The 27,317-nt window shown below is 58.0% G+C and overlaps 1 protein-coding gene across 1 annotated transcript; it reads left to right on the top strand.

Annotated features, from left to right (window-relative positions):
• The first annotated feature begins 4,808 nt into the window (after positions 1 to 4,808).
• LOC112543103 (uncharacterized) lies at positions 4,809 to 27,088 on the top strand. Its single transcript, XM_088154047.1, has 14 exons — positions 4,809 to 4,994; positions 6,705 to 6,872; positions 8,214 to 8,963; positions 9,261 to 9,398; positions 9,482 to 9,664; positions 12,381 to 12,534; positions 17,651 to 17,785; positions 18,215 to 18,298; positions 18,954 to 19,094; positions 19,615 to 19,667; positions 20,127 to 20,270; positions 21,052 to 21,219; positions 24,079 to 24,246; positions 25,910 to 27,088. The coding sequence occupies exons 1-14, from the start codon at positions 4,892 to 4,894 to the stop codon at positions 26,335 to 26,337; spliced, it is 2,817 nt and encodes a 938-aa protein (XP_088010173.1). The 5' UTR covers positions 4,809 to 4,891; the 3' UTR covers positions 26,338 to 27,088.
• Positions 27,089 to 27,317: the final 229 nt, after the last annotated feature.

The following is a 27,317-nucleotide window of genomic DNA, read 5'->3' as shown; positions in this document are numbered from 1 at the left end:
GTTTGAGCCTGTTGGACCCAAGGAAGTGGAAAGGGTCCTCCGGGCTGTAAATGCCACCACTTGTCAACTAGACCCATGCCCCTCCCGGCTGGTTAGGGCAGCTTGGGGGGTGACATGTGGGTGGTCCAGGCAATGGTGAATTTATCCTTGAGGGAGGGGGTGTTTCCAGCGGCCTTAAAGAGGCGCTGGTGCATCCCCTCCTCAAGAAACCATCACTCGACCCCACCGTACTGGACAATTTTCATCCAGCTCCCTTTCTAGGGAAGTGGTGGCATTGCAGCTCCAGAGGATCCTGGAGGAAACGGATTATCTGGACCCTTTTCAGTCGGGTGTCAGTCTCAGATACAGGATGCAAACGGCATCGGTCGCACTCTTGGATGATCTCTGGCTGGAGCAGGATGGAGGTAGTGCAATCATCCTTGCTCTTCTTGACTTCTCGGCGGCTTTCGATACCATCAACCATGGTATCCTTTTGGGTCAGCTCAGGGAGTTGGGGGTGGTTCAGCTCCTTTCTCCAAGGCCGAACCCAATCAGTGTTGATAGGGAGTGAGAGGTCCAGCCCACGGCTCCTTTGTGGGGTGCCACAAGGTTCGGTGCTCTCGCCGCTCCCATTTAACATCTACATGAAGCCGCTGGCTGAGATCATCCGCCACCATGGGATGAGGTATCATCAATACACTGATGATACGCAATTATACATCTCCATCCCAGGTGACCTAAGTGATGCCATGACTGCCCTTTCTCGGTGCCTGGAGGCTGTAGGGGTCTGGATGGGGGACAACAGGCTTCAGCTGAACCCTGGTAAGACGGAGTGGCTGTGGGTTGGGGGCTCCTCTGTATCTGGGAGTTTATCATCTTTGGTTCTCGATGGGGTGGCACTGCCCAGACAGACCCGGCGCAGAATCTAGGGGTCCTCCTGGTCTCATGACCCCTGCTCAAAGAGCAGGTGGCAGTCGTGGCCAGGAGGGCCTTTGCTCAACTATGGGTTGTGCACCAGTTACACCCTTTTCTGGATCGGGAGTCCCTCCAGTCAGTCACTCATGTCCTAGTCATCTCCCGCATAGACTATTGCAATGCACTCTACATGGGGCTACCCTTGAAGAGTATCTGGAGCCTACAGCTGGTGCAAAATGTAGCCACATGGGCAATTTTAGGTGCCCCAAGGATGGCACGTATTACACCTTTGCTGTGTGAGCTGCATTGGGTGCCAGTTTGCTTCCGGGTCCAATTCAAGGTGTTGGTTATCACCTTTAAAGCCCTACATGGCATGGGGCCAGGTTACCTGAGAGACCATCCTGTCCCCATCACATCGACCCATCCCACCCAGTCAGGCAGAGAGGGCATGTTGTGGATCCCGTCAGCGAGAGAATGTCGACTGGCAGGGCCCAGGAGGAGAGCCTTCTCTGCCGCTGCCCCTGCCCTGTGGAATACTCTTCCCCCAGTGGTGAGATGGGCCCCCACTCTCCTGGCCTTCCAGGAAGGGCTGAAGACCTGGCTCTGCCAACTCACATGGGGCAAGAGGGGATATAACCAACCCTGGGGGTGCCTAGCGCCTTGAAGACGCTCCCCGAATCTAAAATATTTATTGTTATATAGGAAGTCTTCTTGTAATGTATTTTAATTCATATTTATTCTATTTAACTAATATTTATTCTTTTTATTGTGAACCACCCAGAGCTGCTCCGCAGTGAGATGGACGGTGACAAATTTGAAATATAAATAAATAAAAATAAACAAATATTTTTGGTCCTTCTGGAGGCATTCCCTCCCCACTTTGCCACAAGCCATTATCGCATGATGAATGGGGCTGAGAAGCAGCACATCTTACCATGAAGTGACTTTCAAGGGAGAGTGACTAAGTAAAGGCTCTCCCAAAGTCAGAGGTTAGGGGTTCAGAAATCCTCTGCAGTTGGCCTGAAATGCAATGGTCCAGCGAGTCGCCAGGCTGGTGCTGTGCAACGTCCATCTTTGCCTGATTCCTCCTCAGCAGGTTGTCACCTTTTGCACTGCAAAGGCAATGTCCCATAAATCCATGGCATGACTCTTTGGGGTGGCCTAAGTGACCAGCACTGGGTTCTCCAATATTCCTATCCCCCATCCCCTGAAGATACATCGCGCTTTACAACTGCATGGCTTAGCGACAGCAGTGCCAGTCCCAACTGCCGTCGTGACCCAAGGACTACCTGTATACAAAAAAGTATGAATAACACCAAGGCTTATGAAGTGACCGAATCAAAGCAAAAAGGATGTGCCCGTTGATAGATAGAATGTCAGAGCCAGCTGGATGCTGCCAGGGTGGGAATGTCAAGGCTGAACAAGGGCATTCTGGGAATAGGCACCCCACAATGGACTGGATCAGGTCCCTTCTTATCAGAAGAGCATCGGATCTTTTACTGCAGAAGAGGATTGGGCAGAGTGGCCAGGAGGAGTGGCCCAAAGTACATCCACCCGCAGTCTGACCTCCCTATGAAGTAAAAGCAAAATGGAGGCCACGGCCACAGTCTCTCCTGGCACGGGATTTGCGCACCCAGGCTCATCACCCCCTAGCAGGGCTCTAGGTGGTGCCTGACCTCCTGCGTTTGGAACTATCGATTGCCCTCCAACAGCATGACATCGGTGGTTCTTTCTTCCGCTTTCCTCGTAGCTTGCAGACATTTTGCCTTGCGCCCCTCGGCCTGGGAGCTAAGGGACCGTTGGCCGTTCACAGAACCCACATTTTTGCCCCTGGAAACTTTGGCTGCCAATGGAAGAGAAATTGAGGGGCAGAAATGATGACGGAGGGGCAAGTACCTTCCGGGGAAATGCATCCTAACATTATTTTAGTTTTTATTGATTTGGAGAGTTTAAAGAACAAAACAGAGGCTAATAAAAGAAGAGAGACCTCTACTCAAGAGCTGCTCAGTGGATAAACTTGGAGCCACCTGTAGACTTGCCCCAGGTGGGCAAATGCCCTCCCCAATTTGCTTGCCCTCCTATGCAACCAGACCTTGACCAGCATGCTTTGCTTCTGTAGCCCATCTCAGCTGGGCTTCCTTATGCTCATGCTAGCGATGTAAGCATATTTGGGATACAGATTTATTTGTTTTATGTTTATCTATAAGATTTATAAACCGCCTCGCTCCAGCAGAGGCCAGAGCCATAAAGAAACAGAGAAGGCCGGCTGAACGGCGGGGGAAGCAGAGACCGCAGGGAACTCCAGAAGATCCATCCACTGGGCACGAACTGTCACGGCCAGCACTAACCACTGAGAACCCGGAAACGCAGTATTTGGCTTCAGGGAAATCTAGATGAAGTTGGGGAGAGGGAGGGCTTATTCAGGAGGCGGTGCACTGGGTTTGCTAATCCATCGCCCGTTCCAAAAGGGAGACTTTACCGATGGGATATTTCACTCTTTTGCCATTGGCTTCTGCTTGCGAGTAATTCCACATCTAAACAAGCGAGAGGAGGAGCACGACAGGCCAAGCCGAGAGGGAGCAGGCCCGGGCTGTGTGGAGAGATGGTTAACCGGCCAAAGATCCAGTTGTGCTCTCGTCCTCCCATCTCCGATGCTCTGGGAGACGGCACATAATGTTTCCTTTGCGCTGGGCCCCAGGACAATTGTGTCGGGTAGCTGTCAATGCACAGATTCGCCTGCCAACTCTGGGCGACGGAGACAAACAAAGTGTTCCAGGGACACAATGAGATTGCTATCAGTTGCACCAAGTATCCCACAGCTCATCAGCGCAAAGCCACTACAATGCGTGCGCCAGAACAAAGGGCCACATTGCATCCAGAAGACAAGATGGGTGGCTCTTTCCTCCATACATACTTTATCCTCACAGCGGTCCTGTGAGGTGGGACCCGGGATCAGGCGCCATGCCTGTAGGTCAAGGAGACAGTCTGGTGGGACATCTGCAGGGAGCTGTGTGTCAAAAAAGCCAGGATGGTATCCATGACGACACAATCAAAGCTCCGGGTTGCAGATAATTTTATAATACATTTATATTTAGTCTGGGATGTGTGTAGAACAATTGCCTCGGACCTCTGAATGAAAGAGGGGCTCAGGGCCCAGTAAGCGACCTTCTCCACCCCACTGCTTTGTGGGGTGCTGAGCTTGCTATTTCTCCCCAGTGATGCTAAGTGATGCCGGTCACTCAGGGAACAAGATGGGGGCTTGATGACTTCCCCAAGCCAGCGCAGAGTAAGCCCAGGGTCTCCCCTGAGACTCAGAATGGGGGTTCAGTGTCCCCTCCCCGCAAAACATCACCGGCAATAGAAGCACTCCATGCAGGGAAGGGTGTACAGCCTTTCACAAAAAGGTTTGGTTTTCTGTTTATGCTTCCCTCTTGGGATCAGTGCAACATTACAGAAAGAAAGGAAAAAACGCTGACAGGAACATGATACCTTTAGAGAAAGAGTCATACACCCAAAATTAGGCTCCGCTCAAGATGCGCGTAGACGTCGCAAGCCTTCCAGCGCCAAGGACGCGGGTCCGGCGGTGAGTCGGCCGCACCAGCCCTTCCGCTCTCAAGCCTCCCTCTCCCGCTCTCAATTCACAGAAGGCTCCGGAGTGGGTTCTGCCCTACACGCTTGGGGACAGGATGTTCTGTGATCGGACCAGATGCTCGGTCAGGCTGGTGCGTCTGCCTGGGAACCGGAGGCACAGCTGGAATGCTGCCCTCCTTGCCACCTTGAGTGTAAACCCAGGCATCTGCTTTTACCAAAGCCACTTCCTGGTTCTTCTCAGAAGTATTCCTCTCCCCCCCCCCAGCACACACACACATTATTGTCTGGGCTGGGCTGGGCTGGGCTGGGCTTGACTGAGGAAAGCCACCTTCCAAGCTGGTGAGGTCTGGGGTATAAGAAGCCACCTCTGACTGAGGTGCAGAAAGAATTGGGTCTCGGCCTCACCATGGAACCTTCCGGCCTCCTCCTCCTCCTCGTCTCCTTCCTCCCCATGGGGAGTGCTCTCTTCCCCATCCCCCTGCCATTTGCACCTGCCAAGATCCGAGTAGGTGAGTAAGTGTGTGTCCCCTCCTGGCTTTGCACGAACCTTGCTCCTGTCTCTAGACTGGCCACTGCCGCGAGCAACTGCCTGGGGTGGGGGATACGGAGAAGGAAGAGGCAGCCCCCTTGAGGGAGTACGCCAGGAGTTGGGCCCAAAGTTTGTGGAATGGTCATTTGTTCTTTTGCCCTGCTATTGCACTATTCTGATGTACTGCTTTAATCCTTTTGCGGAAGAGGAGCGACTTTTGCAAGCCACTCCAAATCTCCGTGATCAGAGCAGCATATAAACCCTAGTAAGTAAAGTTTAAAAAACGAATAATTCTTGGAGTACTAAAATGCAAGCAACAAGCATTGATCTGTTGCCTTCCCAGCAGACGTCCCACGCGCTCCCTTTTGCCCCAAAGCCTCCTTCTCCAAAATCAGCCAAAGAAAGGCAGAGGAACGTGCGCCAATTGCTTTCTCTCCTCTGCTTCCTCTGGCACATCGTTCGGCCTTTGGAGAGGTCAGGGTTCAGCTGCTCCTTCCCTGGCCGTTTTCCTGCTTCTGACTCATTTAAAGGCAGGCTTATCCCGGTTGCTAATGGTTTTGGCAACATGCTGCTGAATATGTGGGTTTCTGCATTATAGTAGTTCCCATTCATTTCTTCTCTCTGACGTTGTGTGTGGGCAAGATTTCCCTTTTCTTTTATGTTTCGTGATTCTTCACCACGCTGGCATCCTTTCCGAGTTGCTGATATTCTCTTTTCCCGTTTCCGATACACTCGGGTTGCCACATCTGGGCTGCAGAAACCCAGATGACCTTTACAGAGACACAAAGAGAGAGAGAAAAAACCAGCTCTTGGCTGCCATTTCGTGGTTTCTGCAACCCAGACACGGTAACCCTAGATATACCATGCAGAGAAACTGCTATTAGGCTTGCGAGTTTTGAATACGTTGGAAAGCCTTCCCAGTTGGATGTCTTCCAAATACGCTGGATTTCATGTCTGTTAAGCCAGCAGGCTGGAAATGATAGAGTTAGCATCAAACACATCCGAAGGGCACTGGGTTATGAAATGCCAGTTTGCCCCATCCTGCTTACGCGGCTTCAAATATTTACAACACTGTTCTCTCTAGGTTTCCTCTAGAAGTAAGTTGCTGAGTGATTCTATGAATATCTGAGACATTGGGCCCCAGTTTGACTCCATTTTGTGTGTGTCTGTGTGTGTTGGGGAGCCATCCTTTTTCTATAGGTCGGGATCATTGTTCCCAGTGACTAACAAATTTACCCTTCTAAGCCACCAGCAGCTTGAGGCTCCTCAGTTCCACCAGAATTAGTGTTTTCCAACTACGCCACTCTGGAGATTCCAGAATTCAACATATGATATTTGCAACCTTCCAGTCAAGCAGACACTACGCCATGGGGCTAATGCACCCATCAGACATCCATTGTTTTATATTCCAACCGCTGAATCACAGTGCTGAGATTCATCTCGCCTCAAGGGGCACGTCTCCTGTGGGTCTTGGAACATGCCAAGTCCACCTACAGCCTGCCGGGACTTCTCCTGAGGGCTCCCCGGCCAGCAGGACCTTCAGCTGAAGTTGGGCAGAGGCAGCCACCCAGCCAGGACTGGGAGCGAAGCAAGAGCTGGGGACTGAGGCAGAGGTGGCCCGCCTTTTGGGATGGGGCACGGAGACGTCTGGGTTTCTTCACCATTGTCCCTCCCTTTCCTTTGCTCCCAGATATCTGCAGACTTCCTCCTGTGACAGGCTCGTGCCTGGCCCTGTTTGAACGTTGGTATTACAACCCGAAGGTCAGGAGGTGCCTGACTTTCACCTACGGGGGCTGCGGAGGGAATCCGAATAACTTCAGGACACGCAGGAGCTGCGAACTTGCATGTTCCCCTTCACGTAAGACCCCCCTTTTCCAGCAGAGAGAGACCAGGAGCTCTCCCCGGTCCTTCGACAATGACGGCGAAGATTTGCGGTTACGCCCTGCCCCGTCTCCCTGGAAGCAGTGAAGGCGGGTGGAGAATGCTGCCATTTTCTCCCCCAGGGAGGGCCGGGTCCAAAGGGTCCGGGAGGACTTCGCAGCTGACTAGGAAAGCCATAATCGGCGAGGGCAGGGCAGGGCAGGGCAGGGCAGGGCAGGGCAGGGCAGGGCAGGGCAGGGCAGGGCAGGGCAGGGCAGGGGGTGGGTGGGGAATTCCTGCTTTGCTGCAGGAAGCAAAGCGTCCCATCTAAGCCCTGAAGAGCTGCTGACAGAGATCACGCTGATTAAAGGGGCCGATGCCCTCCGCCTTGATTTAAGGCCATTTCCCACCTTCTCACCCCCAGCCTGCCTCTGGGGTCAAGGCATGGCCAGCAGCTACAAAGAGCTATCTATCGGGGGGGGGCACTGTTTCCCCCACCTTCCTCTCCCTCCCCAGAGGGCACATGGTTTGAGGTGTCAGTCTGCCAGAGGGTGAAAAATTGGGGAGAACGTTTTGCTCTCAGGCTGATCAGGTAGGGGGGTCCTGGTGCTGCCATTCTGCCCATTTTTGTCCCTTTATCTTTCCTTCATTAATACTTTATGGAATAAGGGGCACATGTAGCGGAGGAGTGAGCAAATCTCTCTTGCTGCCCTCCCCCCCCGCATTCCCCACCTTTTTCCCCCACAGTTATTGATTTACCTTTGAGATTCTGTGGCTGCAATACTGCCACCTGCCTCCAGGGGTCTTGCCTTCAACTTCCTGAGTCCCCCTCTTGGCTGTGGATTGTGGGAGTTGGTATACCGGGGAGGGGGGCAGGGGCACCTTGGGCAGGGCTGTTTCTTTAGTCTCTTCATGGGGTGAGATCCCCAACCTGTGCAAAAGGTTCTGCAAAAGAGAGGAGGGAGGGAGGGCGGTCCTTGAGAAGGGGGTGCCACAAAGCCTGCTCACCCTGTGGGACTTCCAAGGAGGGTCAAAGGGGGGCTGGCAGCTGCCAGAACCGTGCCAATGGGTGCCCTGCAATTTATTCCTTGCAAATAAAAGCCACAGTGGTCCTCTTGGCAAAGCAGGCAGAGTGCGGGTTGCCAAAGTCTCTGACATCAGAGGGTCAGGAGGGTGAGGATGGTGATGAAGAGGGGGGGGAGGGGGGAGGACTGCCACTTCTGCCAAGGGTTTGGCTAGTTCTTGTCGGGAACTCGGCCTCAAAGGCTTCGGGCCGGCTCCCCCTGTTTCAAGCGGCGCAGGAGGAGAACCGCCCAGCCGCGCGCTCCTTCTCTTCCAGCCCCGGGGAAGCCTGGCACCTGTCCGTCCCCGACGGCCCACCTCGACAAGACGTGCGGCCAGTTCTGCTCCACCGACGCCAGCTGCCCAGGGAGCCAGCGCTGCTGCGGGACCAGCTGCGGGCAGAAGTGCCAACTGCCTGTAGGAGGTAGAGCCCCCGCTCTCGCCAGCGACGCCCGCGCAGGAAGGGCTGGGAGAGCGGGTGGGGGGGCGAGACCCCGCCCCGCCCCCCGCCCGCTGTGGCCCAACCGTGCGTCCTCAGACCCAGCCCCCGCGTCTCAAGGGTTCAACGAGGCGGGGCGGCCGCCTTCGTCCCCCTCCGGACCTCCACCGCCTCCGGGCGCGGTCACCTGGGCCGCCCCAAATGTCCAGCTGATGGTACTGAGGGGCGGGCGGGAGGTGTGCTTCGCCCGACGAACGACGGCCTGCCTCTCGTCCCCCGAGAGCAGAAGCAGCGACGGCTGCAAGGGCCGAATCGTCTCCCAGCCAGGGCGGCGGCTCAGGCTGCGGGGCCACCAAGCGCGGCGGAGGGACCCGCTTGCCAGGGCCCGCTCTCACTCTCCCCCCCCCCCCGCAGCCACCCACGGCTACTGCCCCGAGCGAAGAGCCCCCGGCGGCCGCCCCCTCCTCTGCCTGACCAGCTGCGTCCTCGACTCGGACTGCGCCCGGGCCGGGGCCGGGGCCGTCGGCTTCCCCGGGAGGAAGTGCTGCCGATACGGCTGCCGGCAGCTCTGCGTGACGGCCGAGGAAGGTACAAGCCCGCCCCGATGCCCCGGAGGCAGAGGGGGCCGCGGCTGACAGGTCGCGCTTGCCCAAAGGGGCAGCCTGGGAGGGTGCCCTCTGCACGTGCTCAGAGGCACTGCGACAGCGGCGGCCGCGTGGCTTCCATCTCTCCCGCAAAGGCCCCGGGCTGTCGAAAGCAGGAGGGGGGGCCCGGCTCGGCGGTGGCGTCGGGAGCGGGGTCCGGGCTCGTAGTCCCCACTCCCGGAGGGGGGGCAGGCTCAGGACGGGCCCCAGCCGAGCCTCCTCCGCCTCTCCCCCTGGCCAGAGCACCCGGGCGCGTGTCCCAAGGTGGAAGTCCTGCAGACCTTCGCGCCCTGCAACGACACCTGTGCCGACGACCGGCAGTGCCCCCCGGAGGAGAAGTGCTGCTTCGACGGCTGCAGCCGCGCCTGCCTGGCCCCAGGTACCCCCCGCCCCCGGCCCCCGGGTCCTCTGCTCCGGCCAGGCCGGGCACCCCTGAGCGCCGCCTTCGTTTGTCCGCTCCAGCGCACCACCCGCGATGCCAGCTGCCCCCCGTGCAAGGGCCCTGCCGGCCCAGGCTGCTGCGCTACTTCTACAGCTCAACGCAGGGGCGCTGCCTGCTCTTCACCTACAGCGGCTGCGGGGGCAACAGCAACAACTTTGAGACCAGGCGCGAGTGCGAGCGAGCCTGTGGCGACAGCCAGCCAGGTAGGGCGCGCCTCACAGGGCCCCCCGCGCTCCCCCCCCCCCGCTGCCCTTGGGTCTCTCATGCTCCGTGCAGAAGGAGAAGGAGGGAGGTGGCCCTGAGCCTTGGAGCTGGTTGGCCCAGAAGGAGACTCTGTGGCCAGGCGGGGCTGCCTCCCCGCCCACCCACAGAAGGGTCCCTCCAGTGCGGCAGGAGAAAGGGGTGGGCTGCAATTCTGGAGCGGCTCTGCCAAAGGAGCTGGGAGGGCACAGGGCCTCACTCAGGAGTTGGAGGTGATTCCTGGGTGGAAGCAGAGCGGAGAGGGGCCAGCCGGGCCTCCCCCCCTTTGCACAGGCGCCTGGTTGGAGGGTTCCAAAATGGTGTGCATTTGTGCCCCCCGGGTGGGAACATTTTCCGAACAGAAGATCACATGACCTGGGCATCGGCTAGCAAATCGGGTCTTCCCCGTCAGCTCTTGGGTCTCACAGAGGGATTGCGGGGGTGCCCACAGGAGGGCAACATAAAAAGCAGATGAAGCCTCCATCACACCAGTGTGGCCACCCTCTTGACACTTCTGACCTGACGCTGTGGACAGCCCTGGAGTGATGAGTCTGTGGGATCACGGAGTGGCAGCCACATGGCATTCTTTGCTGCCAGGGGTGCAGCCCTTTTACTCTTATATGGGTCTTATATGGGGGTCATATCCTGTGCCTTTGGAGCGCCAGGCGGGGAGGCCACGGTCTGGATAAGATGGGGATCCCTTCTGCTGTGGAGCAAGACAGAACCTTTCCCACGGCTGCCTGTCATGTTTCCAGCCCTCCTGCTTTGAATGGGGGTGCCCCCCCGGCTCCTTTCCCGCGCCCCCAGCACTTCCCCTGTCTTTCCTCTGCAGAAGTTGTCTTAGACTGAAGCCCTGGGCCCGGCTGCTCGCTTGCTCCTTCGGCTGTGTGACGGGGGGTTTCTCCAGCCCCCGGATGACAGACACTGGGCAGGTGGTGCTGGGCCCCCGTTTGCTGTGAGGCCTTTGGACTCCTTGGGAAGCAGCTGGCATCACCCCCTCCCCGAAATAAAGTCAATCTTTATTGGCAACCCTTGAGACTGGTCTGTGAGTTGAAAGCTCCCTCCCCAGAAGCCCCCCTCCCTTCCCCCCCCCACCCAGGGGATGAGCACCGCTGCCTTTCTGCTTGCTCTCAGCTGCCGCCTTTCGCTCCTCCTCCTGCCCGAAACATCCTGGGGAGGCCAGGTGTGGCACGTCTGGGCTCAAGTCAGGCTAGGCAGGAGCAGCAGATGCAGTGGGAGGCCCCGCGCTTGTGGCAGACGGAGTCGCTGTGGCGGCCAAGGCTTGGTGGAGCAAGAACGGGTCTCTGGCAAAGCAGCCGAGGTATGGCTGGGGCGGCTACCCTCGCACACCTCCATTGGATTACCAGACCCTGTGCCTGCTGGTTCACAGGCAGGTGTACCCAGGAGGCCAAGCCAGAAAAGGTCTGCCCGCTGTGCAAACACGGCTGCCAGCACTGATACTGGGGGGGTGGGGGGTGTCTAGTTGCATGTGTGGGTGACCTGCTGGGCTTCCTTTGGAAAGACACAACTGGTGTTGGCCTTTTGGTTCCCTTTGACTAGGACTAATTTGTGACACGCCCCCCCGGCATAGCCAGATCACTCACAGTTCACTCCGCCCATCTGCCCCCTCCCCAAACATCCTCATGACCACCCAGACAGCCCGCACTTGGAGAAGCCCGCTGTAAACCCCAAGCCAAACCAAGGGGCTGGGCCCCCACTGTGCAGTGAGCCCCACAGTGCCCCCCCGAGTCAATACTGACCCACCCGAGCAGGCTCTGCGGTTCAGAGCAGGGGAAGCCTAAACGAACGTGGCTGAGTCTCCCCCGTCTCGTCTGTTTTGGAGGGGGCAAAGGGCTGGTCTTCAGGACTAGAGTCAAAGGGGTGGGTGAGCCCCTCGGCACAGCCGCCCTGCTGGTGAGTCTGGGTGCCCCCCTGTTCCCCGTGCTCTGCCCCTGGCCAGGAAAGGGGGGCTGAGCAGCTGTCAGCGTTCAGCCTTTATAGACTCACAAGCCTCCCGACAAGTACGTGCTCATGACATCCCAGCGCCAAACCCCCCCCCCCAAAAAACCCTGGATCGGTCCTGGCTGCATTTTAAAATATTATTTATTTATTTACTTAGTATGCATTTGAATTTATTAATTCTACTTATTAAAGCAGAACCAGAAGAGCTGTGATACGGAAAGACTGGTGGCTTTTCATGGCCTGAAGTTCACACCCCTGTTCGAAATGGGAACTCGGTTTCCTTCTGAAACGAGCCTTGGCCGCCCCACCCCCGCGCCCCAGATGTGCAGAGACTCCCAAATTCCCCAGGCAGCATGTCCTAGGAACACACTTGGAAGATGTCAGGTTGGATGGGGGGAATGCCTTGGAGCGTGTGGCCAAAGGTCCCTACCTCAAAGGAAGGAGAAATGCAGGACTGAGAGCAGGGGTGGCCACCGGGGGGGGGGGGGGGGGGCGGATCGAAAAAGTCACACGTTAAAAAGGGTGGAGCTGGGATTGCACGGCGCTGGCCACCATCCTCCCTTTTTTGGCCCCCTCCCCATGGACACCCCTGACCGAGACTTACGGTAAATGTAGAAGAAGAAAGGCAGAAGGGCTTCCGTGAAGAGCGTCGTCACCAAGAGGACGGCCTGCCCGCCCACCTGCCCGCCCGTGGGCCCGCCTCTCTCTTGCTCCCAGGCCTGGCTGACGAGGCTGAACGTCCTCTGTTACAGCAGATGGGCATCACTTGCGCACCACCCTTGGAAATCCTCCGCGATCCTATCTGCCCACTGTACTGGGCGAGATCAAAAGCCGTTTCCGAAGCAACGCACGGGCAGCGTTGTGGAGGAAGGTGTGTCTCAGAAGAGAACAGCCTCTGTTTGCCCTTCTGAGCGCGCCCTGCCTGGATCAGAGCACCAGGCTTGAAGAACAGGCACCCCGTCCGCAAAGCTTTTGCACGCGGGCCTTTTCTGACCCGCCTGTGAAAGTTGTGGTGCCATCCTGTTGGCTCCCTGCCAGTCCCACGGTGACTAGAAAACCCCCAGCTTTTATCCGACTTAAGCCTTGGAGGATGCCTGAAAGGCTCCGTGAATTCAGTGGCACTTATCCCTTTCAAGTTGCACTCAGGACTCTCACTATTCATTGATAGTTGCTCTGTAGCATTCAACTAAAACATTTGCATACTGCTTCCTTTAAAAAAAGATCTCCAAGTAGTTTACAATCTGACGACTGATCAGCTAGAGAAAAATGCTTCTTTTCTGCAGAAGAGACTCTGTTGCCCCGTATTTATCTGTTTTCTGCTAAACCAGGTTTTGCCCAGGCCTTCTGGGGCTTGGAGGGGGCCGTAACAGAGAGCTGCGGATCCCACCGTCCACCGCTGCCGCCCCCTCCTCCACATGAGCTCAGTTCCCACGGCAGGATGAGCAGAACAAAACCAAGGTTCAGATTAACCATGCTGAGCCTGGAGCATTCACACAGCTACTAGGTCTTTACCTAACCTGGTTAACCAAGTTGTGTGAATACAGCCAATGTAATACTTTGGTTGAAATTCACACAGAACAGTATGCCGAACTGTAAAGCTGAGCTTCTTGTACTGCCATAACACGCTCTGCCAAGAAGGCAAGCCGCATCATGAATTAATGGGGAGGCTGGGTTCCCACATCACATGCAGACCCATTACGTAAACCACCAACTACACAACTCCATCCCAGCAGACTCTATCTTGGTCTTTGAACCAAGATTTAATCTTCTTGAGAAGATAGAGGAGATGTTCACCACCTGCCGATAGAAGACAGAACTGAGCCAGGGTCCTTGGAAGCAAGTTTTGTGGTCCTGGGTGGATTTTTGGGATGCAATATGGATGGGGGTGACTCTTAGAAGCGGGTCTGGAAAGTTGTGTCATAGCATCCTAGAGTCAGGGTGTCCATTGAGGCCCTCAAGGGCAGTCATCCAGATCACAGCAACCCATGTCCACACCTGACCGGTCTCTGCTTGAACATCTGTAGGGAAGGAGAACCCGTTGCTTTGTTCAGTCACAGCTTCCATTTGCCACACCTCTTACTGAGGGAAATCTGCCCTCCTTAAACCCATAAACTAACTCCTGGAACTGGACACCTAGAGATCACCAATGCAGGTCACACAAGTTCCTGCTGCTCTGGCTTCCGCCGGTCAGCAAGAATCCGAGGGCTAAAGTCTCCTTTGCAGGAAAGGTCACAACGGGTGCAGCGGCTGAAACTGGGCAGGAGCCCTGCTGCCCACAGCGTTCACCTGTTGCTCCCGTAAGAGCTGTGTGCCAGGGAGACCCCCAGGTTGCCTACCTGCTCTTTCAAGGTGGGGTCATCCCATTTAGGGCCCAAGATGGAGCCATCCTGGACACGGAAAACCTCCGAACAAACAGCAGCTCCAGCTGCCTGATGGGATTCAGACTCCGCCGGTTCTGTCCCATCCAGACCCCCAGTTCCCAAACACCAGGCTGGGGCTTCCACCCCTCCCCTGGGTGCCTGGGTTAGAGAGCTAAACTCCCCCAGGGGTTTCCTGCAGATGCTGAGCAGACTGGAGGAGGACGGAGTCCTGCATCGCTGCCCGGCATCAACCGGAACTGCTCATCTGGGACGGAGAGAACCGCTGCGCAACTCTGCTCCCAACTCCTGTCCCTGCAAAGTACGCCTTGGCCCATGGTGCTGAGCTGCTGAGGGACCGAGGAGGGCTGCACTCCCCCACCCAAGGTCCCACTGCAGGTTCACCACAGAAACAGTCAATGTGGTTTTCGTTCCCTGCCTAAGTCGGGGTGGAGCCTTCTTGTCGCGTCCACAGCATGGAAATGCAAAAGGAGCAAGCGAGCCGCTCGGTGACCCTGGAGGTCACAGAAGCCTGGCTGTGGCCTTTTCTTCGGTGCGAAGGGAGCCCGCACGTGGGCCCAATCCACGGCCTTGTTTACGGCCCAGGGTGCTGGCATCAGGAGGGGGGAGGCCCAGAGTCCTGCTCATACAGAGGAATGGAGACATGCTCAGGCGATGAGGTCACCCCACAGTATTATCAGATTCTGCGTTCCGGCTGGAAAGGCCACAGTACGATTTGCGTCGCTTTCTTCGTAACGCTTCCCTGCTGAAATTGGGGCTGTTTTGCATTCTTCTGGCCAGAAGCCCAGCGGTCCTTATTACTGTGCATGCCATAAACAAAAGACTCCTTGCTGCCCCTCCCTCCGGCCACCTGGCCCTCTGACCGGAAGCGGGCATTTTTCTGACGAGACCCGAAACCGGCCGGGAGGGACCTAGAACTTTCGCTCTGAGCTCGGAATGCGGTTGTCCCACTTCAGGGTATCCACTGGAGGGAATGAGGGGACCCAAACGAGGCCCTCGCGCCCTCTTTTTTCATCTCAGGGCCCCAAAGGCAGGCGTGGTGAGAGTGCACGCCAAGGGTTAGGCTTAGGGTGCCTCCCAACATACTGAAAAACTGACCAAGGAGATTTCATTTTGAAAAATGAAATATTGTATAAAAAGTGCTTTTAGTTCCTTCGCCGTTCCTTCCAATCTTTGCTATAAGCTTTTTATCACTTTTTATCACTTTTAATATTTTTTTATTATTAAAATTATTTTTATAATATTTTTACCTGTATTGCCGCCTAGAGTCACTTGTAGAATGAGATGGGAGACGTATATCAATTTGAAAGATAAATAAAATAAATTTAAAAAAATAACACCCACTCCTGCTGTGGCCCTGGAACAAACACAACGGGGGAAGCCTGCAGGCGCAAATGCTGGGGTGCTCCCCCCCCCATTGTAAGAACAGCAGGGGTCTGGGTCATGCGGCTGGGGGGAGGAGGGCTTAGAATGGGTTGGCCAGCTGCTGCCCCACTGCAGACCCCCCATAGGGCTGCCCTGGAAGAGCCTGTCTGGACCTGTTCTCTCTGCAGCCCCTGGCTGGGCCTGTTTTTCAGACTGGTCTCTCTGTTGCTGGGTTCTCCCCTCACACCGGTTCTGGTCCAGTTCTGTTCAAAGGGTTTTCCTGATGCTGGACAGAGATACAGCACCCTGCACCATTCATTCATTCATTCATTCATTCATTCATTCATTCATTCATTCATTCATACACCACATTTAGATAGCTGCCCATCTCCCACAAAGTGACTCTGGGCGGCGTACAACATTTGGCGTCATTTCTTTCCAAAATTCTGTTGGGTTGGAAAGAATAAAAGGGAGGAACAACCGCTCGTTTCAGGTTTCTTCCAGATGAAAGAAATGCCAAAGGAAACACCGCATTTTGTCCCAAGATGATTCCAGAATATGGGCTGTTTTGTTCCCTGGAAATCATCTTTCTGAATTCTGAACGTTTCACGCTCAGCAATTTGCTGCTTCGGTGCGCGCGTGCCAGAGCAGACGTCGGTGGAGACGGTGCGGTCCCAGATCCGCTTCCTCCGTCTCCAGCATCCGGTTTCCAAGGCCGCTCGGCCGGACACTGCCGCAGAGCCAGAGATCTTGTCTCGGGGAGCCGATTGTTCTGCTAAGAGGGTTACGGCTCTTTTCAAGACTGGGGTCAGGGCTGCATTTTCAGAGAGAGGGGACAGGTAGAAATGACGCAGGGTGCTGTGTGCCCAGCTAGTGACAAACAGTTTTTGCAACCTGATTGTTCTGGGCAAGGAAGGAGGGGAGTGACGCGATCCATTGTTCCTGAGAGATCTTGGAACTTTCCACAAGGCTGTTTTTCTCTGGCCTTTGGATGACGTGCTCCATGGATTTTGATGGCGACACCAGCCATTTTGTTTTAACTCTGGAGCTGGCCCGGGGTGCAGGTGCGGGCTGGGCAGATTAAAGGTCTGCAAGATTGGCTCTGCTTTTCAGCCAGTTTGGCCCATTTTCATGCGCGTGCGCACATATATACACACACACACACAATCTTTGAGCAAGGGGAACTCCAGGGGTGGCTGTGCACCGTGGATTGCTGTGAATTTGGGCTTCCTTGGAATTTGAGACTAAACGTTTATGACATTTGTCTTGAAACGCTTGATTTATACCTACATAAAAGTGGGAGAAAGCAGGACACCCACAACTTCAGCCCCTCAGCAGACCCTGCTCAGGTTTTCAGCAGGTGGTTGCAATTCAGCGATGCGCATCTGCAAAGCTCCAGTGCAGCCTCTCCGCCATGGGGGGCCTTTCCCCCAGCCCAGACGTATGTATATTCCAATGAGGTGGGGGGGACCCCCTTCGCAGGCCAGCCCAGGGTTATTTCAGTCTCATCCAACAGGGCAGGATGGTTGAGCCTCAGGCTCAGGAGGGCGGCAGGCCTTTGGCCCGAATGCTGAGCAAGCCCAACGCTGGGTCGGTGCGCAGAGACCAGCCGAGGATCTCTGAGCTGGAGGGATCCTGCAGGATGTCCAGACCAACCCCAGGAACTTCCAGCGTGTCTCTGGCGTCTCCCCTCCTTCTCTTGATGAGACTCCCAAATATAGGGGGCCATCCCGACTCTGCTGTTGACTTTTCAGGGGTCACTAGACAAGGCTTCCTTCTCCTGGGTCCACAAAAGGGGCTACTTGAAGTGTGATGCCATCTGCTGATCTGGCAAGAGGCAGCCCTCCCCCCCCCCCCCCCCCGCATGAGAAGCGTGGCCTCCTTTCCAAAAGAGGAAGCTCAGAAGCGCAGGGGCCACCCATCATCCCCTCCTCCCACACGCTCCCCAACAGAGGCAGGTTTCAAGGAAAGGTCCCTGGGAGGAAGCTGGTTTGTGCTCTGACCTGACTTCCTCCCACTGGTCCCCTCCGACAGCCCCCCCACATCGCCAATACCCAGCCGTGTGCACGTGTGCGTGCATGTCTAGGTGCACCCCCCAGAGCCGGGGAAATCGAAACACACACATGCACGCACGCACCTCACACCCTCCAACCTCCAGCAGCTGACTGCTGTGCTTCCAGCCGCCAGGCTGCTCTTCCCCTTCCCTTCCCTTCCCCTCCCTCCCTCCCCTCCTTCGCATGCCAGCTATAAAGCAAACTGGCGGAGCGGCCCGGCAGATGCCAGGGTGCCCAGAGATGAGGCCGAGCACCACGGGGCTGCTGGTGAGCCTCTTGGCTGCCTGGCTCTGGGCGCTGCCGGCGTCAGCCCAGAGGCCCCAGGGTAAGTGACGCCCACGCTGCCTTCCAGACTTCCCGCGGACCCAAACGCACCTCTCCTTGGCAGAGGACTCCGGGAGCTTTGCTGCATTTCCTCAGAGCCCCGTCTCTCGACAACCGTAGACATGATGGCTCATTGGAGGCTCCATGTTCAAAAGCAGGCTACCTGTAAATACTGGCAGCTGAGGACCAGGGATTGGGGGGCTGCTACTCACACCCCTTGCTTAGACGTTTGCTGGAGGCTTCTGACCACCCCATCCGGGTCTTGATGGGGATGGAGCAGGCCCCCCCCCGCCCCGCCCCGCCCCGGCCTGGCGGAGTGGTGCAGTCCCATTCCTGCCCCCCGGGGGCTCCGCCGACCCTCCGATTCAACTCCTCGCCAGCCACTTTCTCCCGGGCAGCCTTTGGGCTGACGCACTGCTTTCCGCTTCAGTTTCAGAGTCAGTTTCAGAGTCGTCGTCGTCATCGTCGTCCTCTTCCTCGGAGGAGCAAAGAGTGACTGTGCCAAGGCCTCCAGGTAGGTTGCCCCTGCCTCCCCGTCGCCCCGGGTCTGCTGTCTGGCTTGGGGCAGAAGGACCCTGCCAGCAGGGAGGTCTTTCCAGGCGGGTGTCTCTCTCTTTTCCAGTCCCCAAATGCCCCCCCAGAGCGAGGGGCCAAGTCCTGCCATGCGGCTCCACGTGTTCCAGCAGCGCCAAGTGCCCGGGGAGCGAGCTGTGCTGTAAATATGGCTGCCACCAGGAGTGTCTGCTCCCTGTGGATGGCAACGGGCCTTCTGCGGTCGCGCCCCCTCCTCCCCCCACCCCAGGAACAGCTCCCTCCTGGCTCAGCTCCTCGGGTCCAGCCCGGCGTCACCGTCCTCCTCTCTCCCCTCGCGGTAGCGACCCCGGGAGCAGGGGGAGCCATGCGCGGGGCTCTGCTTATATGCGCATAAAGACACGCCAGCAGCTTCCAAAAACGCTAAGCTCTGGGGAGACTTAGAACTGCAAGAAGCGAACAGGCTTGGGGAAAAGGGCATATAGACATGGACGGTACAGGCACAGCCACGCGCCCGCACCCACGGGCAGAACCGGGAAGGGAGGCTGCGCTTCGCGTCGGCTCTCCTCGCTCCTCGCTCTGGGGCGCAATTTCTGGCTCCCTGGCGCGCTGGCCCCAGCTCCTCCTCTCTTTCCCAGTGAACCCCGGCTACTGCCCCAAGGCCAAGCCCCTGGGCACGAGGACGTGCGCCACAAACTGCACCACCGATGCCAAGTGCGGGAAGGGGAAGAAGTGCTGCCGGTGGGGCTGCTTCTCCAGCTGCGTGGACGCAGAGCCAGGTGAGGCTGGCCCAGGAGCAGCAGGAGGAGCAGGAGCGCAGACCTCCGGTTAATGCGCTGGACGGCCGGGCGCCGTTCCGAGCAGCCTTCTTGGGGATCCGCGGCTGCAGACGGGAGCCAGAGCTTTGGGGAGCTGAACCGCCCCCGCTTGGAAATCATGGCCCGAGCACGGAGGTCAGCCGATGTGGGAGTCCCCCGAACGCCTCTCCTCTCCTCTCGCGGCCCGCACCGCGGCTGCGTCGGCCCAGCGTGCTGGGCTTGAGAGCCTCAAAGGCGAAACTGGGGACCGGGCTCAGGCCGGCAGCTGTGCCTCCCTCGAGAGCTCCCCCAGTGGCGGTTTCCGAGAGGGCAGCCTCTGGCCCTGGGCGGGCCCGGCCTGCGGGCCCCAGGGCTCAAGGGCGGCCCTGCCCCCCCACCCCCTGACCCCAAAGCAGGGCTTCGCTGCCCTTGGAAAAGGAGAAGGGGACCCGGAGTCGCGCCGCGTGGAGCTGCTCTTCACACGCTAAAAGTTGTATTTTAGGACCTTGCTTCTTCTAACCGAGGCCAGGGCGATACAGAACAGGGATAGAAAAGGTGAGCTTTCCGCAGCCCTCTGTCAAAAAACTGCCTTTCAAAGAGTAAGAATATGATTGCCTTCTAACTTAGGAAATCAAGGTGCGGTGAGTCCTTTACAGGAACTACAGTGAAAGGGACATGAATCCGTTTGATTGCAGCTTTCCATGAATCAATCCCCCTTCTCTGGGTTTGGACTGATTTCAAGGGCTGCAACATTTCGGCCCCTCTGACTGCCAGTCTGGCCTAGGGGTTAGAGGCACTAGACCAGGAATGGGAGACCTGAGTTCAAGTCCCACCCTTGGCACAGAGCCAGCCCGGAGGCTTGGCCCGGTCCCTCCCTCTCAGGCCCAGGAAGGAGATGGCAGGGGCAAGCCGCTCCCAAGCCTCTCCCGGGACGCGCCCGAGGAGCCCGGGTGGACCCAGAGGAGCCACCGGGGACTCACAGGGCGGCAGCGATCGCCTCTCCTTCTCCTCCAGCTCACGCCGGGGTGTGCCCAGCAGCAAGCGCCCTGCCGGAGACGGGCACCTGCGGAGACGCCTGTGACGACGACCGGGACTGCCCCCCCAGGCAGAAATGCTGCCTCACGGGGTGCCGCCGCGAGTGCACGGAGCTCGAGCAAGGTGGGGGTGGCCTGGAGGGGCCTTTCCGGAGAAGCCTGGGCAGGACCCAGTTCAGTCCTTGGCTGCAGCCACGGAAGGGCTGCTTGGGCCAAGCCTGGTTTAGAGCGGAAGAGGGGGCGAGGGAGGGCCGGCGGCCTGCTCCCACTCGAGCGTGGCCCCGGCGGAGGGTGGCCTTAGCAAGGGCAGGCAAAGCCTCCTGCGCCGCCAACACGGCCGCCGTAACCCTGGATCCGCTGCCAGGCTGCACCCCCCAAGGGAAGAGGCCTCTCCTCCCCAGCCAAAGGGGCAGCTCTGGGATGCCCCATATGCTGAGCCAGCGGTGGCTTTTGGCCACAGGGAATCCCGCCCCCCATCATCAGCATGGCGAAAGTGGGCTGCCAGCCTCTTCTGAGCAGAGTGATCCGTGTGTGGGTATCTGTGTGGGTGCTGGGCCTGTGGGAGTCCCTTCACGGTCCCTGGCTCTTGGAGTTCAGGAGCGGGGGGGGGGGAGTCCCATGCCACAGTGGGGGGGTTGAGGGCTCTGCTTGGGAAGGTGTTTCAAATGCAGGAACAGCCACAAAAGTCAAAGGGGGCAAGAGACATCACATGGCTTGGGTGACGTCACGATGTGGGTGACACCATAGTAGCTCCTACGGGTTGCCTACGCTTAAAGGGCAGAGTGCAAAGAGGGGAACGGGATGGGTGGGACTGGGAAGGGCAGCAGGAGGGAGGGAAGGGGATCCAGCTCCCTGACCCGTACGGAAAGCAGGGGGGGGCTGATGTCTTTTGTTTGGACCGGCAGGTCTCTGCAGCCTTCCAAAAGACCCCGGTTCCTGCGCCTCCCGGCTGGACGTCTTCTACTACGATGCCACCACTGCCACGTGCGAGGCCTTCAAGTACAGTGGCTGCAAAGGGAATGCCAACCGGTTTTACACCAAGGCAGAGTGTCTGCAAGTCTGTAGAAGGCTCGGTAGGACGGAGAGAGAGGCGGGGGGAGCCCCAGGCGGGCCTGTTCCACGCACCGATCTGGCAACCCAAAAGCAAACCATCTCTCACACCAACAGCACAGGAAAATGAGAACCTTCTGGCTTCCCAGGGCCTGAGCAGAGCAAAAGGGAGCTGCTGCCCTCTCCTGCCAGCTGGGCAGCCGCACGCTCCTGCTTTTAAGCTCCTTTTCACAGTGCCCACTGTTCATCATTCTTCGGGGTCAGATGGCAGCAGGGCACAGTTTCTCTGCATCATGTTTTAGATGGGGAGGAAGAAGGTGGGAGAAAATAGGCTGACATCCCCCTGGATCTGGTGCCTGGCAGGAGAGCGGCAATGCCCCTCTGGTATTCTCTGGGTCCCACTTGCTTACTGATTGCAGTGGCCAGGTTTGCAAAACTTGCCTAATCTCGTGAGCAAATCCACCCACTTTCTGGTCCACCCCATATTCCGAACCCTAAGCTAACCGCCTGGCCTGGGTTTGCACAACCCTCTAAGCCAGCACTTCTCAACCCTGGCAGCTTTCGGATGTGTGGACTCCAACTCCCAGAATTCCCCAGCCAGCCTGCTGGCTGGGGAATTCTGGGAGTTGGAGTCCACACATCCAAAAACTGCCAGGGTTGAGAAACGCTGCTCTAAGGTAAGCTTCGTGCTCTCTGCACGTGAACCCTCTGAAACTGCTGCTGGTGGTGGTGAATCCAGCCACTTTGCCTGTCCCCTCCCTGCAAAGCACCCGTGTCACACCAACCTTGTAAGGCAGGACATGTGGTTAGACGTTGGCTGGCTCAGCCTTCCCCAGCGGGCAACCTCCAAGCGAGTCCCCTGCCAGCTTGGCGCTCCAGATCCCTTCCCTTCAACGTGGCCATCTAGCAGGATCTTTTCCATGGCAGTCCTCCCCCAGGATCCGGCAGGCCCCCACCCTTTTAGCCTTCCAGAAGGCCTTGAAAAGCTGGCATCGGGCTCGGGTGGGGCTGGCGACGACCGTCATGACGGTTGTGCTGGGGCGTGTTGTTCAGGGGGCCGGGACTTGCGGCCTGTTTATTTTTGGGTGCTGGTTTTGTCATCTTCCTTTGAGTCTTATTGTTTTGTGAGCCCCCCAGAGTTGTGGCGCCCAAGAGGGGCAGCCCTCCGGGTCCTTTAAACGAATCGAGGACGGTCCTGGGAAGCCCCTCCTCCCTCCCCCGGATGGGGACGAGCACAGCTCTCAGCCCATCTCCCGTGCGGTGGGGGCGAAGGGGCCCTCTTCCTCGGCCCCAGGGGCCCAGGCCTCTTTGTGCGAAGGGAACCGGAAGAGGCTTCTTCCACGTTCACTTGAAGACCCTGGAAATGCTTGCTCTTGGCCAGGTATTGGCCGGGGAGGGCAAGGCGGGCATGGGTTCAGCAACCGCTGCCTCTGAGGAGGTGGAGGTGGGCACAGGTCAGGGCTAGGGCTGCGGCTGTGGCTGCGGCTGCGGCTGGGGCAGAGCAAGCTGTCTTTGCGAAAGTGCTCTTTGGAGGAACCTACAGTTGCATTAACCAGACGTCAGCAGGAGACGGCACCTTCGTTATTTGTCACCCTCCAGCCGAGAAAGAAGGAGGCTCGTCCCACCTGCTTGCGCCCCGAGTCCTGAATCTCCCAAGAACCCAAGAAGCCAGCGAGAGGGCGGCTCCAGAAAGTCCTAGCTCCAAGCCGCCCCCAGCCCCGGGCTGCCTCCCGCGGGGACGCCTTGGCCCACCGCTTCCAGGGCCTCCCTCGCCCGATTAGCTGAATGGGGGCTGCGATCTGGCGCACTGGCTCGCGTCTCGGGGGACGCGGTGATGAGGGGGTTGCTTTCTCTCTGGCCACTGCAGACCTCTGCAGGCTCCCGGTGGATCCCGGCCCCTGCGACGCCCACATCCCCATGTACTACTACAACCCCAACAACCAATCCTGCGTGCCCTTCATGTACGGGGGCTGTGGGGGCAACGCCAACCGGTTCCCTGCTCTGGGCCAGTGCAAAGCACAGTGCTGGCATCCAGGTAGAAGAGGCGGCTGCAGTTCGTAAGGGCCCCGGTCAGAGGAGAGGAGCTGTGGGCATGGAGTTCACACAAGGGGGCAGCTTGGCAGACCCAGAGGGCCTGCTCCCCCACCCCCGCTCCAAATCCCTTCTTGGAAGCTGTTACGGAGGCTTCCTCCCCGAACATCCCCCGCTGAGCTGAGGCTTCTGTGCCCACTGGGTGACGGGCCGCTCCCTGCTGTGTGGTCAGATACCCGCGTACTGCCCCCCGAGACAGGACCCTGCAACCATTACACCCGCATGTACCACTACTCCCCAGTGGAGAAGACATGCCTGCCCTTCCCTTACGGGGGCTGCCACGGCAATGCCAACCGGTTCCCTACCGTCGAAGAATGCCTGCAGACCTGTGGCCGGAAAGGCAGGCTAGCCAGGAATTGCTCCTGAGCCTTGGACCTCCTTCTGCCCATCAGAGGGCATTTATTTCAACGGCCTGCTCTCTGATGGACCATTTGCAGGAAAAGGCAGCATAGAATCGCTTGACATGATCTTGATACAGCAGGGGGTGGAAATCCGCCAGTGGTCACAATGCCCATTGCTGTCCTCCATGCCACTGGGTGGGCACAACTCACCATTGTTCCTCCTGAAGAGAGACGTGCCCCGGTGGACCCTTCCTTGCTCCTGCTCCCCATGCTGGAGATGCCAGCTGCCATATTTGGGTGCCACATGACTAAAGTCTTCTGCAAGAGGTCTAGGAGTGGTGGCTCCCGGCCACACGGAGTGTCCCCCCTGCAGCTATCTGTGGGATGTAGGCCGGACTGGCTTTCGCTGACAGGCGACCAGCTGGGATCCCGTCTGCTCTGTGCCCACAGATGTTTGCCAGCTGCTTGTCGATCCGGGCCCCTGTTCAGCGCACCATCCCAGATTCTATTACAACCCACAGAACAAGACGTGTGAGAAATTCACCTACGGCGGCTGCGGAGGGAATGGCAACCGGTTTGAAACACAGATGGAGTGTATTTGGAAATGCCGGAATCCAGGTAAAAGCAAGAACAGGCTGGCGGGAGGCGACCCACTGAGACTGGGGAGCTGAGAGGTTTGAGACAAGGAGCCAGGGCTCAGCCTCCCGGGAGTCCCGGAAAAAGGACAGACCAGCTTTGAGAGACCTGGAATTCTTACCGCGACTGCCCCCTTTCAGCTCTTGGACCCGGGCGGTGATGCTCTGCATGGATTCTGCCAGGGCCCTGACCTGTGTTCTCTGGGCTCTGGGCTCTCTTAATGGGCTCCCCTAAGGGCACTAATAACGGCCTGCAGTAATTCTTATTAAAAACCTTGGTTTTTCGCTGCTGCCTAATTGTAGAGGGCCACTCGCTGTGGCTCTGTTCTCTGCCCATTTGGGGGGAGCTCTGTCACCATCTGGGTTCACAGGGGGCAAGACCCATGCAAGGCTTTCCTTGGAGAAGCTCTTAGAAACAGGCTTGGACTTGGCTTCCCACCCCCAAAACACCTGTCAGGATTTCACATTCGGCTGTTCCAGCAACTTGATCAAAACCAGCTTCCCAATAAATCAGGCCGATGATCCATAAGCCAACTCTCAGGACAGCACACTGGTTATCCCAGTGGGGTTCTGGTACCGGCCCCGTTTGGATCCAAAAGGTGCAGTTAAAAGCCATGGAACCACCTGCCGGAGTCCTTGACCCGACTCCCCAGCTGAGCAGAGATCCGGGTCTTAAGGGGGGAGGGAGCCGCAGGCGGGGCGGAGGAAGGGATCTCTGGGGAGAGCCTCAGCCCGGCCGGCCTCGCTTTCTCTGGGTTCCTCTGGGGCGTTTTCGGACGTCTGCAAGTTGCCCAAGCAGCCGGGCCCCTGCAAAGCGGCCACGCTCAGATATCACTACAAGCCAGCCACCAAAGCCTGCGAGGTGTTTACCTACGGCGGCTGCCAAGGGAACGAGAACCGATTTGAAACCCTGCTGGAGTGCGAGCACGCCTGCAAAAAACCAGGTATGGCCAACGGGGACGGCCTCTTCACCCGGCCACGTTCTCTCGGTCCGTTCTCCCTTAACGGCTCTGCGACTAAGCCCAACCTGCCACGCGGGGCAGCAGAGGCCTTCCGTGGCATCCGTCCACCGAGTGAGTGGAAGACTCCCTTTCTGGATTGAGTTTGCCCAATTTTACAATTGCAGATTCTTTGTATTTACCACTTACGCTTGCACGATGGTTTCTAGCCTTATTAACGAAGGCCCTCTGAGGCATTAAAGGCCAGAAATAAACGCCGGTTGTTTCCTTCCAAGGCGCTGGGCAGATCCAGCCCTGCCCCTCTCCCGGGGGCTGAGCCGCAGGAACACCTGCTCCAGCCTTTACAGAGGAGACCCTCCAGCCACACCTGCGGGGCGTGAGCGAAGCAGTCAAGGTGGCGGTCACAATCAAAGCTCCGCCTGCTTTTTACGAGTGTCGCACCTAAAAGCCAGGCGGAGCTTCCACGCGCCATCACGGCTATCCTCTGGACGTTTTTTTACCAGACTCCTGAGCCTTCCTCTCCCTGGCTTGGGGATCCCTGCCCCCCAAAAGTATTATTCCACTTGTTGTGGCTTCTACTGTCTTGATGCTCTCCCTGATCCGTAAAGCACGCTGAGGTGACCAGTTCCCAGAAGAGGCCGGTGCCCCCCGCCTGTCTCCAACCCCCGCCCTTTCCCGTGTCTCCAGATATCTGCAGGCTTCCCAAGAACCCTGGGGAAGGGGACCATTCCATGCCCATGTACCGCTACGACCCCTTCCGGAAGGCCTGCGAGATCTTCGCCTACAAAGGGCAGAAGGGGAACCCGAACAGGTTTGCCACGCTGGTCATGTCAGGAGACCTGCAGAGACCCAGGTCAGGACTGCTGCTCTCCGGGCCACCCAGAGGGGCCAGCCCAGCCCTCGGGGGGGCGGCCAGGAGGGGGCGGCGCAGGGCAGATGCCAGGTCAGGCAACCACGCCCAGCCTTCTCCAGGGATGCAGCGATTCTGCAGCAGCCGCCTGCCCAAGAGCCCTGGTCCTCCCAGGGAGCCATCCCAGCCTCCTCTCGGGGAAGGGTCAGGAGCATCACCTGCACAGAGGAACGGCCAGTCCTTTCAGGGCAGCGATGCCTCATAAACCAGCCAATTGGAGAACTGCCTCAGTTTCCCCAGGACAGCCTCGGGGTCCCCACAGGCCCCCAGCACAGCAACACACAGCTCCAAAAGGCCAAACTGCCCTCCGCTGGCAGCCATCTCCTCCCTCGTCTTGGCCGATGAGCCACCGAGATCGGTCTACGGGAGGGTGATAATTCTCCTCACTGGGCCACCCACAAAGACCCCCTCAAGGTTTATTCGGGGGAGCTCTTCTGCTGCGTGAGATCTGGGCACCATTTGCCAGCCTCCCTCCCTCCTTGCAAGGGATCCAGAGGCCCCTGCCGGCCACACGCCAGTTCAGCATGTGCCCGCTCTCAGGGCTGCAGTCAGGCTGGCCCTGAGGCCCGAACCCCGGGACCAAACTGGAACAGAGCCAGAAATTCACTCCAGCTGGACCTTTGCGAAGGCACTTTCCCATTCAGGTTCGAGAGACGGTCCTGTCAGGAAGGGCAGCTGAGAAGGACAAGAGGGGCAGCTGTGATGCCGCAGGAAGGGGGTCTGTGCTTCGGGGGGGCAGGGGGGTTCAGTTGTTGCCTCTTTTCCACGAGAAGGTCGACTTTCTCAGGAGCTACACCGAAGCATTAAAACGGTTTTGCAGACAAACTCAAATCACCCCCTCCTTCAAACGTAGCTGTGCCCTTCCAGCAGGAGAAGTGAGCGCCTGTGTTTCTGGGCCCCGGCCCCCTCGCTGCCCTGGGCCCCACCCAACCTTTCCATCTGCTGGGCAGCCTCCTCGCCCACCCCCAATGGCTTTGCTTATTGCGCCTCCAGATCTTTGCCAGCTGCCCATGAAGGTCGGCCCCTGTGAAGCGCTCCTCCCCCGCTTCCACTATGACGCCGCCCGCCAGATGTGCACCAGGTTCTACTATGGGGGCTGCCAGGGCAACCTGAACAACTTCGGCACCCAAGAGGGGTGCCTGCTGACCTGCAAAGGCCCAGGTGAGTGAGTTGGGCTGGGGGGGA

This window comes from Python bivittatus, unplaced genomic scaffold (assembly GCF_059951505.1).
Source record: "Python bivittatus isolate LINGU-HERP-01145 unplaced genomic scaffold, Pbiv_v1 ctg000700_np1212, whole genome shotgun sequence".
Classification (NCBI taxonomy): Eukaryota; Metazoa; Chordata; class Lepidosauria; order Squamata; family Pythonidae; genus Python; species Python bivittatus.
This window is presented reverse-complemented; position numbering and strand designations above follow the sequence as displayed.

Bases quoted from the DNA above. Each gene is read 5' to 3' on its own strand.
- LOC112543103 (XM_088154047.1), top strand. From the start codon at position 4,892: ATGGAACCTTCCGGCCTCCTCCTCCTCCTCGTCTCCTTCCTCCCCATG. The intron at 19,095-19,614 runs GTGAGGCTGGCC...GTTGTATTTTAG, and splicing joins CTGCGTGGACGCAGAGCCAG to GACCTTGCTTCTTCTAACCG. The intron at 24,247-25,909 runs GTAAAAGCAAGA...CCGTGTCTCCAG, and splicing joins TTGGAAATGCCGGAATCCAG to ATATCTGCAGGCTTCCCAAG.